The 14,089-nt window shown below is 39.9% G+C and overlaps 1 protein-coding gene across 5 annotated transcripts in view; it reads right to left on the bottom strand.

Moving 5' to 3' along the window:
- Window positions 1-11,025, bottom strand: part of SLC26A7 (solute carrier family 26 member 7) — a 132,451-nt gene extending 121,426 nt beyond the window's left edge. For all 5 annotated transcript variants that reach the window (XM_039526128.1, XM_039526131.1, XM_039526132.1 and 2 more), the window contains exon 1: window positions 10,576-11,025. In XM_039526128.1, coding sequence (XP_039382062.1) covers window positions 10,576-10,768 — 193 coding nt within the window. In that variant the 5' untranslated portion in view covers window positions 10,769-11,025. The remainder of the gene's footprint in view (window positions 1-10,575) is intronic.
- Window positions 11,026-14,089: the final 3,064 nt, after the last annotated feature.

Below are 14,089 nucleotides of genomic sequence, written 5' to 3'. Positions count from 1 at the left end.
TAAAGGAACAATATCCATTTAAAAATAAGATTTTTTTTTAAAAAAAGTTGACTTATTAATGCATCTCACCTTAGAGATTTATGATTGTCCAGAATCAATTATGACTGATATCTGGCTTTTGCATTTTGCTGTGCTTGTTGTTGATAGTGAAAGTTGGCAGGATTTGTTTAAAGTTTATGTCTAGCCAGTTTCACTTCCTTGTTCTCCTATACCACCACAATCCTACATTAATTTTTGAGTTCCAAACAGTACAGGAAAATGTTTGAATTCCAACATACAATGATTTTCATTGAAATAAAAAATAGAAAACATTTCTATTCATATTAGGTTTTGTAAGTTTCTGTTCCATCTCACGCCTACATTTTACGCCAAAACTATTTGAGTGTCCCTGAAACTGATATTAGAAAAAACAGTATCAAGTGAAACAAGAATTTCAGGGAGTGCCCTTTTCACTAGGAAAAGCAGTAAAAAGAGAAAAAAGTAAAAGAGGCTCCACTGTAGCAGTTGGTGTGTGTTCTCCCATTTGTGTCCTCCTTACAATAACACAAGTCTTTATATTTCATGGTCCATTTCATCTAAAATTACCTCCCACTTTGTTTTTGGTATGAAACTGATCAACAAATTGGGGGGAAAGGGGAAGATTGAAAAATGTATTTCAATTTTTTGACAGTTTCATTTTTGATGGAATTTTCCAATCAGCTCTATTATTAACTTTTTCAGTGTTGCAGAACATGGTGGTATTTCTTGGATGCACCTCCAGTGTTGCTCCATGAACCAGCCACATCACTTGAACCACCACTCCCTGATGTTCTGTTGGAAGATCAATGCTTCAGAATGATATATCTGGTATGTGAGGCACTCTGGACGTGCACATTTTTAACAATGTTACCCGCAGTCAAAATTAAAGAAGTCAGAGTCATGCATGCAGGAGGTCCTGGGGTGTATAGACCCCCATCCAGTCACAGCCATGAAAGCATTAATAGGGAAATTGACTGCCTTCTCAGCTGGGCTGTTTGGTGGCCTCACAACAGCTGTGGAGAGAAAAAGGCTGCAGGGCAAAGGGCAGGGTATGGCTGCCAGAAAGGCTGAAGAGCCTCTGAGAGCAGGAACCTTCAGCCGCATATTGGTGAGAAGCCACCCAGGAAGCTGACTTCCAGGAGAAGAGGGACACAGGATGAGACTCTGAAGAACAGCCTGCAAGAGAGGCATGGTAGCAAGCAAGACAGGGAAACAGGAAGGGGTTGGGAGAGATTGGTACCAACCACTTCATACAGGGTCCCTAGCCTGGAATCCAGAGGAGTTGGTGGACCTGGGTTCCCCTTCCAAACCCAGCAGGGTTTTTTGTTAAACCTTGAACAAGCGAGCCATACTCAAAAAGGCCAGGGACTATAAGTCCTTTATCTAGGGCAATTGGTCTCTTGACATACTGGACTCTTTAGCACACTGGGAGGGGAGAAGACTACCAATGACTCAGCTGAAGGGCCGCAGTCGTAACAAAGAGCCAAAATAGACTAGACAGCAACAAGTCCATCAAAGAAGGAAGGAAACTGAGGCAAAGTTGCCATGTCACCCCAAGAGGAGGTCTGAATGCCAACTGCAACCTCTGACATGAAGCCTTTGAATACTTTGTTAGTTCACTAGAACTTGGAACTTTACATTCCTGGGCATCCACTGAGAATCTGTATGAATGTGAATCTCTGTAGCAGATATATATATTAACATGTTACAGTTCATAACTCTGGGCTCAGAACACTACTCTTTGTAAGAAGTGAGAGATTTTCTTCCATAAGGAATATAATCACATGGGCTGTAAATTACATGGCTGCTGCAAAGCTCTTCTCTATGAGGCTTCTCTAGCTCTGCTTCCAAGGAAGCGCATTCATCTTCATCTGCACATACTGTAGTTGTGCATCTATAAGACAAGCCTTCCCCTCACCCCATTCTCACATGCTGGAACACAATGATTTTACCTGACTAACTCAAGTGAATCATTCTGCGTACATTTATGTCAATGCTTAAGGAAAGAGCCTGCAAAACCTAGGCAACAGATCACCCTTTGAAACAACACTGCTGGGGGTCCTGCATCAGCGGTCTGAAAAAAACTAATGCTGGCACCATGCCTCCAAAACCTTGAGCATGAGTGCAGGGATGCATGAAACCAGGTGATGGCAGTCTCCAGTCAGTGTGTGGGATTTCCTTTGTTCAGCAGTAAATCCAGCTCTAGACTAAATTAACTTTAATTAAAAAAAATAAACAAAATGAACCAGGGAGGTGGCAGGGATGGAGAGATTGGTTAAATCAGACTTCAGTTGCATATTTTTCTCTTCTCAGCAGGCACACATATAAGAGGGAAGATAACTATGTGTCAGGAGCCTTTTTCAGTTTGGTATGAATGTTTTTAATTGGCACAAGCAGCTGATCTGCAACCTTCTGTGCCCACAGAAGGTCATAGAAGAGTCAACAAGTGTATAACGAATGCTTTAACTGGGCACAAGAAGCTGATCTGCAACCTTCGTGGCCACAGAAGGTCACAGGAGAATCAACAAGTGTATAATGCTGCATGTAAATTCCACATGAAAATCTATCTTTATGCTGTCACCATAACAGGGACTGTTCCCCAGTACCCAATTTTGATTTATCTGTAAATGAATGTCCTCCAAATATTGTACCTACATACTGCCATAGAAGTTATTTGCCCATCTTTTTAGTGCTTATGCATATAAACAGTGTGCCATGTGGACAGACCCATTCTCAAAACAAGTGATATTTCTTACGAATCCCGCGAAATGTCATGATCTTGGCAAGACAAAGTCTGAAGCCAGAGATAAAGCACCGCTTGTTTTCTATTCATCTTCTGAGGTAATATTCTCTCTTTAACAGTTATAAATATCACTGAATTTGTCAGTTCTTGGAGGGAAGGGTATTGACGGGGAAGGGTAGTCGTGTGGCTAACTCTTAGGAATGGCAGGCGATAGATTCTATTCTTGGTTTTGCTGCAAAACTACCTGTGTACCCTCATGCAAGCCACTTAATCTTTCTATGGGGATAATACTTTACCACCTTGCCATTCTACTGTTAGACCAAATACTTGTAAAGAGCTTCAACATTCTCAGATGGAAAGGCCAAAGTATTATTAAGTAGGTAGCAGGAAGGAGAAATCTGACATGTGCACGCTCAGTCAGAAGTGCCTCAAGTTATAAGGGGTGCCAGCAGGAGATTATGATTATCAGAACCTCAAGAGAGATATTTAGGTACCTCTACACTGCAATAAAAGACCCAGGGCACAGATACAGCTGACCTGAGTCAGCTGACTTGGGCTCATGGGATTCAGGTTTTGGTGCTTAAAATTGCAGTGTTGACTTTCAGGCTCAGGCTGGAGCCCACAGTCTAAAACCCAACAAGAAGGGTGGGTCTCAGAACCCAGACTCCAGCCCAAGCCCAAACATCTACATTGCAATTTTTTGCCCCGCAACATGAGCTAACTAGCTTGTACTGTGAGATTCGGTGCCACGGGTTTTTTTTTTTATGCCAGTGCACAGGCATACCTTCAGGGTCTAACTTGTTTGTGGGGGGAAGGGGGTGAACTCAGCTGCATGACTACATGTCATCCACGATTTGACTCTATTGTCTCATTTTCTCCCTCTACATATCATAATCCAAGATTAGAATGAAAATGGGAAGAGGTCAGGCGTGTTTTAGATCAGACCTTTACCAAAAGCAGGAGCTCATTCAAAATACTGCTGTAAGTCATGCATAGTAGGAGCCATTTGCTAAACCTTAAATTTTTGAATTTAGATATACTAGGAGTTATTGGTTATCCTATGTGGTTTTGAGATTATGAATATTGGAACTATGCTCACAATCACCATGTTTAATGGGGTAATCCAATATCCCCAAGAGAAGTAGAAAATAAAAAAACTAGCCATTACCATTAATGAGAGTCCAGTCTCACCCCACCCTAGTTTATTATTAATGTTTTTTGTGGGTGGCAGAGGTAGCACCAGAAGGCCAAGAAAAAACCATTACTTTGATCGTCTCTTCTCAATTTAACAAGAGGATCAGGAATTAGGGTGCTGATGATGATTGATGCATCACGTGCAGGACAAAATTGCTCATAGAGCATTTTTCCCACTATCTCTGCAAAATTAACTTATTAAGTGGCATCCTATTTACATGATCTTCAACACTGTGACATTCCCCAGGGTACAATCTGGACTGCTGAACAGCTGCGTCCCCTCAATTCTCCAACCTGGAGTGCTTTTTACACTGCTTCGCAGTAAGAACAACCACTCCTGGCTTGTTCAGAAACAACCTCTAGCATGGAAAATCACTCCCAACTCTATCATATGAGTGCTTCTAGCCAGCCACTTGTGAATTATATTACAGAGTGACACCATCAAATTCCCAGTGCCAGACTTATCCCCCCCAAAATGTGCGTCTTGTACTGCCCAGCTCTTCCTTTCTGGACAAAACAAGCTCATAGAAAGTCCATCATTTCATTAATAGAAAATGATATGCACAAACCCTGTTATCTCAAATTAAGGTTTCCAAGCACTTCAATCCAAACACACACCGCTTTAGATAAAACAATAAAGCAAATGTATTAAAAACAGAAAGATAGATTTTAAGTGATTACAAGTAATGAAGCATAAAAGTCAGAATTGGTTACAAAAAATAAAAGGCAAAATGCAAACTAATACTTAACTTATCAAGCTAAGTGAACTTAGAGCAAAAAGGTTTTTCTCACCACCTGCTCACAGAAGTCTGGCTAGATTCCTTCAGCCAGGACCACTCACCCAGTTCAATGGTACGTCCTTTGTCTTTCAAATGAATAGAGATGAGCAAAGAGAGGTGATTTGGGGCCTCTCTTCCTCGTTTTTATATCTTTTCCTCCTTTGAGAATCAGCTCCAGCTGCAGTTCATGCGATTCCCAGCTGTTGCATTGCCAAAATGTAAATTTCTTGCTCACACTCTTCTTCCTTCCAAAGAATAGCCACTTAATCAGCTATTAGTCCATTTGATTTTATTGACACCTGGCTGAGGTATCAGTTTGCCTTTTGTCTCTGAGGAACTGGTCTGTGCCTGCTTTTCTAAACTTGGAGCATGTCTCAGTAAAGTCATACAGTAGAATTTTATAACTTTACATACAATGTGAGCACACATGTTTTACTAGTACAAAAATGTTAAGCAGATTATGAGTTTTTAAATGATACCTCACAAGGTTTCCTTTGTACACAATTTGTCACAATCTTGTAAAAAGGATGAACATGAGGGTACAGACTGTCAGAAACAGCAAGTATTCCCTGAGTTAAAGAGGCAGGCTTTATAAGTAAGAGCTGTAACAGGTTTGCAGTAGGAGTGGGGTACAAAAGGGAATAGGTAATACAGGCTGACTAATTGGTTACAATAAACATTCACAAAGAATAATCTGTCATCCCTTCTTAGTTTTGTTGACAGCTTTAGCCACCTGGATTGTCAGCAATCAATGGATATGACATTGGCAGAGAAGTATGATCTATTTTCTAGATTTTGAGTACCAGATTTTTTAGAAACATTGCCAAATTAAGGACCTATTGCCAGATCATGAAGTCTCAAGTTCCTTGGCTTTCTGAGAGAATTTCAGGTCAATTCAGACTTGGAGCTAAAGTGGTGGGCTTAATCCCACAGCCTGAGATTCAGATCCTTGCCTGACAGTTTATTTTAAAAGCAGTTATATCTCTTTTTTCAACCATAGTGGAGTTAGCAGAATAAGAGGGAGATGATTCCATGCTCTGAAAAAGCTGGAAGTGAAGCCTATGTTATTAAAAATTCTCACTCAACCTCTCTGCAACTGGTGAATTAAGATCTGGCATTCTGGGCCACAGTACTGGGGAAGGAGGTAGTGACAGCCGAGTGTGTCCTGTGGTTAGCACTGATCTGCAGGATAAAAATCTCTCTGGCTTTAGGAAATTACATATGCTGAGTTGGCTCTCCTCAGCCAGTCTAACAGTGGCATTTAAAGTTGCTGATCATATGGATTTTGTTTCATCGGCTGGAAGACTGGTTGAGCATGACTGGGAATGTTCTGAACTGGTTCCAACATTGCTTGAAGCAACAATCTTGGATAATAAATTCTTTGCAGAGATTACATATTCCCTTAAGGAGAGGTGTTGAGTATGATGATTTTCAGTTCTATATGTTGCCTATTGGATATCTTTAAGAGAGAGTATGGATGGGATAACACCATTAGACATCCAATCATATGCTTTAATCTCCATTGACAACAAGGGTGATATTTGTTGTTTTTGCACTTGTATCAGGAAAATCTAAGAATGAATCTGAACCTAAGCAAGACCAGAATACAGGATATGTAAGAAGAGAGGCCTTTCTCTAGGCCACCAGACCTTTAATAAGAAGTGTTCTCCAGCCACATCTTTCACAAACTGATTTCATGCTCCATGTCTTGTGACACTGAAGACAGAATTTTGCAATGTTCTCTACCGTGACTTAACAAAAAGGCCACAGATAGCCCAAAATGTTGCAGCTCTGTCACAGTGAGAGTTGAGCAGGGGGATTTCTAGTGACCTATTGCTGGGTTCATTTCAACAGCTGTTTGTGAGGGCACACAACAAGCTTGATTGTGGAGGGTTAATTTTAAGATACTTTGAGCTCCATCTTCACCTGTGCTGAGAGGCAACAGGGAGACAAAGTTGGCTCTAAGCCACTTCAGGGCTGTATGAACTTACGCTAGCTAGAACAATTTCTTAGGAACTATTCCACTGGGCCAGAACTGCCAGAACATATTATGCTCTGGCTCTGCCTTTGACGAACCCCATCCACCAGAGGAAGTCAGAAAGCAGGCGATGTAAAGTCAGTGATATGAGGCCCGACACCTTATTAGTGCCTTTTTCGATGCCACCCTTATGCATAGGACACTCTCCCTATCCCAATTCGCCAAGCCATCTACTACTGAATTTAAGTTGCTCCTAAAACTCACCTCTTCCACAAAGCACGAAAATGTGAACCAAACCAAATATTAAGTGGAAAAAATGCTAAGAAATTTCTTTCTATGTTCTGGATGTCACCCCTACAACTCCCTATATGGTCTATGAGAAAATTTTAGGCCTACAGTTTTCCAAAGTGACCTACAAGTCCTGGAGCCTCAAGTTTCAAGTGCCCAGGTTCACAAACCTTAACGCAGCCTGATCTTTGGGAAGTACTCAGGGTACCTGCCCTCTGAATATCAGTCACCTATAAGCTGGTTCATTTGGGCACCCAAAACTGAGACACTCGAAAATCACTGGTTAGTTTGAAATTTAGGTGGTAGCTCTTAAAATCCTACCTAAAGTAAAAAGCGACAAATACACAGAGGCCATGAAAGATGATTGCTCTGCAGATTGAAGGGTCAGTTGGGCTTTTTGTTGTTGTTTTTTGGGGGAGGGGTTTCTTTTTGCTTCTGGTCCTCTATTAAATGCACAGAGATGGACATTTTACTGTCTCTACAATGGCCACTATCAAAGCACACAAAATACATTATCTGCACCTGTTAATTGTTGTTCTCTCTCTTTCCTTGCTCCTAAGTTTTTACTTTTATTTAAAGCAGACAGCAATAGCAAAAATTGCTATTGAATTGCAACTCTATCCAAATGGTATCAAAATACTGTAGGAAGAATAACTACGAGCTCTGTGACTGTCATGGACTTCTGCAGCTGCCAATGACACTGACCCCAGGTCCGCCCAAGCAGCTGGCTCCAGGGCCCGCTGCTCAGATGACACCAGGGACAACCACACCTGCCGTAGCTGGAGCGGCTCTGAAGCCAGCCACTTGGGCGGCCCTGCAGCCAGCTACACTGCACTGCCTCTGTTTTGATAGCCCTGCGCAGCTGGCCCTGGGACCACCGAGCAGTGGTCCTTGGAGTGGCCAGAGCAGCTGCTCCTGGTGGTCCCTGGGCAGCCGGAGCAGCTGCTACTTTTGGCCCCCGGCAGTGGTTCCCGGGCACCCAGAGTTGCCACTGCTCAGCAGTCCCCAGGAGGCTGGAGCAGCCGCTGCTCAGCAGCCCCCGGCAGCTAGTGCCACTGGCCCTGGACCCCCACCCCGAAGCAGTGCTGCACACCGCCCCAGCAGTCTCCCCAGGTGTCCCGCCCCAAGATTTAGTGAGGAGTATTTATAGTATAAGTCATGGACAGATCACAGGACCGTGAATTTTTGTTTACTGCCCACGCCCTGTTCATGACTTATACTATAAACACCGATGACTAAATCGAAGTCTTAACTATGAACATTATCTTTGTGGTTTGAGCTGTAATATATGATGCAAGGACAATGACTTCCTTTCCTTATATTCTCCTACCCCCAACAAAGAGATAATGGCCATGTTGCCTGGTATTTTGTTCAGACACAGGAACTCAGGAACAGTCACACCGGATAAGAACAGCCCTCCCTCGAGTCTAGTATCTTGTCTCTGAACATGGCCACATCTGATGACCTAGAGGAAGGTGCAAAACTTCCCATCATGGACAATTATGGAAAATACAAATGGTAAAGCAAGTTTTTTCTTAACCACTATCAAGCTAGTGGTTGATTTATGCCCTGAAACTTGAGGGCATCTAACCCTTAAAAATATTTTATCCCATCTAATATAACTGCACGATGACCTCAATATCCATATAAATAGCTCATCCTTTTTTGAATCACATTAGGTTTTTAGCCTCAATATCTTGTGTCAGTGAGTTCCATCTGTCAATTATCAGGGGTTTATAAATTTAACTGCTTTTAACCATTTTATATTCGTTGCTTTCATTTTCACCAAATAACTCTTTGTTCTTGTATTATAAGAAAAGAACCCCACACACATAAGGTTTACAAGATTTGTATTCTCTTCTTCATGCTATAAAGCAAACTGGATTGGTTCTTTTTTTCTGTCTATTCCTAATCTCTGATTAATATTAAAGTATAGCCCAAGTACCAGACGAGAGATGCAATGCTATGAGAAGACTGGGTGCAAACAGTCTGAAAATATATTTCACACACACACACACACACTTCAAAATAGTTTCAAGCAAAATGAACAACTTTGATGTCAAAAAAGAAAGACAATTTATTCTCAGATTTTATTTGAGAGTTGCTTTGTTTTGTTTGGGGAGGATGGAGTTTGAGGTTTTTTGTTTGTTGGTTTTAAGCAACAGAATTAATTTAAAGTTGTATCAAATTCTTTCTAGATTACATAACAAACAAGATGGAATAATCTGGAAAAGCAGAATTTTTCCAGCACCACCTGAGCTTTTTAAAGTTTTATTTCGTAAATTAGATCATTTTTGGGAACCATATTCAATTAAGATTATGCTGGATAAAACTACTAGTAATGTATAACTGTCCCTAATTTGATATTTTTGTTAGAGTTTAACATATTGTTATTAGCAGCATTTTAATTAAAATTGTTGTATAAGACTATACCAATAAAATTAGATACTTATAGTTCACTACAGTATTAAGGTTCTTAATGTTAAATCATGCCAATGCAGATGTTCCTAATTACCCTAAAAGCACAAATACTTACACAAACCGGTTGGCTCCAGCTACAGAATAATTCAATTAAAGAAGTGCTTATAATTGAGCAGCATGAATGATAGTTAAGGCTAGCCATTCTGCAACACTGTAAAGAAATAACATCTACAGTGCGCATCAGAGAAGTAGCTAGAGAGTCCATTTTGGGCAGGCAAGAAACTAACATGGCATTTGCCACGGACGGGTATAAAGTGTTGCCTAAGTCGGCACAATGATGTTAGATAGATAGAAGACTTTATTTCTCTGGAATCATTCATTAGTTTGTACTTTTCACCTGCAATAATCGCCAGATAAATCCTGATTGGTGTTACTTACCTATGGCTGCCAAAATAGACCACAGCTCCACCCCTAATTTATATTAGTGCTGGAAAGGGAGATGCAATAGGTAATGTGATACAGTACATCTCATTAGACCAACATACAAGCTAAAATCACAAGCTCTCCATGCACACAAGATTCTGTCTGCAGATAATAGCTTTGGCAGAAAGCCTTTTTTATGTATAGAATGTTTTGTTACTTGTTTACTGCAGTTCTCAAGGCTCCTACAGGTAATTGTGTAATACTGATGCTTACTTCTAAAACAAAACATTTCAAGACACAAAGTTATTTTGTAGCTCTTTGTTTGTTTCTAATTTGAAAGTGGGAAGTGATGGCCAGTTACACTAGTAATACATTGCATAACACCAGCATTCATCCTTGTGTCACTGCTCTCTCATGCTCTGCAATATGTTTTGAGTTACTGTCAAAGTGACAGGTTCATAGTAACATTAATCCCCTGTTCACAGACCTTGGTCAAAAACAAGAAAAGATGTTTGTTTACAATGTATAAAAAGTGAGAAATGTAAAAAACTCTCTTCTACACATCCCATTAGATTAGGTCTAATTAAAATGTACAATTCTTTTTTTTTCTCTGTTTTTTTTTAACCCATGGTTCATCCTAACACTAAGAAGCAAGAAATAAAAACTACTGAAAAGTGACAATTGTCTGACTAAAGCTATTTAAAATGTGAAAATCACATGTATTACTGTACCTTGAGGTACCTGTTGAATTGCAAGCATCATCCCAGAGACTGTATCAGGAATCAAGTTTTCCTTCAAATTGTAGCTGGGTGCCCACTTCAAAATAGGCAGCCTTCTTACACACCACAGTTTGATATCTTCACAGCGAAGAGCATGGATCTTCCTCCATATGGCACTTTTCTTTCTCCTTTTTGCCCCTGCCATGCTTTATCTCCCCCAAAGTTTCTCCTTCTTAACAAATTACCACTGCAGAATTACCCTGTTCAGTGCCAGTCTCCAGTTCTTCTTCTGAGTTTTCAGTTTCAAAGCTATAGAAAGAGATGAACAGAAGCACTTACATTCTGCAGCTGTTCTCTTGTATTCAGTATACTTGATAAGTATGTTTGCTTTTAACCTTGTAAATAGCCATCTGAAAGGGAAAGATTATTCATATTAAATATAACATTTTCTTCTCTTTTCAGAAATTTGGTCTACTCTTAGGTAAGTTTACAATTCTCGTCTCTGTAATTTCCCCCTTATATTCACTGTAGTGCTTTTGCTTTTGGCCTCAGGCCAGTGGTAAAATGAGGTAGTGTGGGGCGTATGTTCAGTGTGGGCTGGGTTATGCTAATATAACCAGGAAGCGTGCAGCCAGACAAGTCTCTCCCTGACAACCACACAGAAAACAGCTTTATGCTCTCTTGTGAGGAAAATGCACACAAAACCCTTCTCTCTGCATTCAGAGGCATGTATTCGCCATGCACAAAGCACTAACTACCATTTAAGTTACCAAACATGTTACGTAAGTTTCGCAGTATTCATTTCTTATATTTGCTGCTATATGATACCTTAATCGAAGCAATCATTCAGAGACAGAAGGTTAAGCATTAAGCTTCTGGTCACTGTAAACTGGTGCTGAAAAGAAACACACAGTTCTTAAAAATAAACTGAAAGGTCAGATTAAACCAGTGATAGGCAGTATAACAAAATTCATACTGCACTGTGGAAGATTTGCAAACTATCAGTTCCAGCTACACAGTGACAATAATACTTGAGTCTACAGCTCCTTTTTACAACTATTCATTCTGTTATCTTCTACTGTTGCTCCTGGCAGTTTATTTGACATGTATACTCTCTACAGAGACAGTACATAAAATACCTTCTTATCTTACAATAAATTCATACCCCTTGTTTCAGGTGCACAGATACCACAGTGATGAGCAAGGTAGCAATATAAGTGTCCATACATTTAAATGTCTTGTGCGTTACACTGGCTCCACTGGAGCAGGGAAATAATGACATTCCTATTAAAAATATACAGTCTGCATTTATAGGTAGTGCAAACTAGCGATACAATATATTAAGCAATAGCTTAATATACAAGGTGTATACCCAATGTGGCCTGCTCTTTCAATCTTCATTCTGAAGTCTCTGTAGCATTCCAAATGATCTCTCACACATATTTTCCACTTCTTTTTAGACAGCGCTTTCAAATTAAGGTGAACAAAACTGCAGTGTTGCCACCTCTTGTGATTTCATTGTGAGTTTTGCACTGTCTGGTGTTTTTCTTAAATCGCTAGCTCCTTGATTCAGGTCAGTATGGGAAGATTTCAGCCTTAATTTAAAAAAGCAAAAGTAGGTTTCTAGGTCTCATGGCTACGGAGAAAATCTTTAAAAAGTGATCCCTACAAACTTAAACAAACAGAAGGCAAACAAAAAGAACACCGATTTTATTATCTTGTACAACCTCCTGATTTTTAAATCAATCTCATGATATTGTGGGGCTTGACTCACGATGTTTGAACACGATGTTCTTGGTAATACTGAACTGTGCACAGGAATCCAAAGCCCCGATCTTGCAAGCATGAGCTTGATGTCAAAGTCAATGATATTATTCACGTGTATAAGGTTAAGCATATACTTAAGTGTTTGCACGACTGGGTCCAAAAGTGGCCTCATTCATCTTCTAAATAAGACTAATATAGTTGTTTCTTTAATCCACACTGCCACACTCTGTTTCTGTCATCTGTGTGTTTAATTTTTTAAAGCACTGTACTAAACTTCCAGATTTTATAACAATTCATATTTTGTAGTATATGATGTTTTTATTTGAACTGCAGTCTAATTGGATTTTTTGTTATATGATATTCTTTCAATCACACTGTCGATATGTAACATGACCAAAATATTACAGTAATGCTGTGTCAACCTAGCAGAACCAAGGGCCAGCTGTAAAATTATACATATATAAAAGCTCAAACAACAGTTGATTCTTTACACAAAACTAAAAAAAAAAAAGATTGTCAAACTTTGGACTTCATCTGACAATGCTCCACATGAGTACTTTGCATTTAAAAGCATGTGGGAAAAAGTAATGAGCACAAAGGAAAGCAAGGAATCGCAACCCTACGCTAATGAGCCTCAAATGCTGCACAGCCTCAAAGTTATTGCCAGGAGAAAGGGTGAGATCAGGGAGGAGAGTGTTTAATTAATTCCTCATTCATATGCAAAAATCATTGTTGAAGATAATGCAGACATGCCCATTCTCTGCCTTGCCCCTTTTTTATTTTGTATACTTTCTGAGGAAAAGAATAATCATGCAATGGGAAATGAGCGTTATTTTTGCTCAGTGCAGTGGACATTTACTGATTAACTGTTCTTGCACCCACACATGGTGTCTACTCACAGCTGCACTGGAGCACAACCACTTTGTGCTTCCTGCTCACACCATACAAAGACTTCCGGGACTGAGGTCTTTACTTTCACTAACTCATCTAAAAGGTCAGGTCAGAGATTCACAACCTAGTCCTTTCCTTATTTTCACATGGTAAAAAGCAGGTAGAAATCCTCCTATGCACAGCTAGAGGCATCCAATTGTTCTTTAATCTTGATGTAAGATTCAGCATGTTTAATTGTAACATTTACTAAGCAAAAAACCCCTAGTATTTGTGTGTCTGTGTGAGAGAGATATACCTATTCAGACACATAGAAATATGAATGCAAATCTAAATGTAGAAATAGTTGCAACTCACCCGTGCCCACGGATATTTTGAAACACTCGTATAAGCACTAGTGAGTGGAAGAACCATTCAAATCAAGATCACACTTCCCACTCCTTAACCCTTTGACACCAAAGTGCTGAAACATTTTGAGAAACCCTGTTCTTGAGATTTTCCAGTCTCATGTTTGCAGAGCCATTAGATTTGGCTAGTTTGGATATTTATCTGATCTTCTGGATGATTAACCAAATAACAGACTTTTGTCCATCATCAATAACATGGAATGGGGGTTGTCTCTCTTTGTGTGTATATGTATATAATAACATGAATGGGGTCTCTCTGTATGTACACACACGTAGACAAACCCCATTCCATGTTATTGATGATGGACAAAAGTCATTTTAATACACACACACACACACACACACACACACACACCAGGGGTAGGCAATCTGATTTTCAGTGGCACTCACACTGCACCAATCTGGGGGGATGTGCATTTTAATTTAATTTTAAATGAAACTTCTTAAACATTTTAAAAACCTTA

Source organism: Mauremys reevesii, linkage group 2 (assembly GCF_016161935.1).
Source record: "Mauremys reevesii isolate NIE-2019 linkage group 2, ASM1616193v1, whole genome shotgun sequence".
NCBI lineage: Eukaryota > Metazoa > Chordata > Testudines > Geoemydidae > Mauremys > Mauremys reevesii.
The sequence above is the reverse complement of the archived record's forward strand: the minus strand, read 5'-3'. Positions and strand labels throughout refer to the sequence as shown.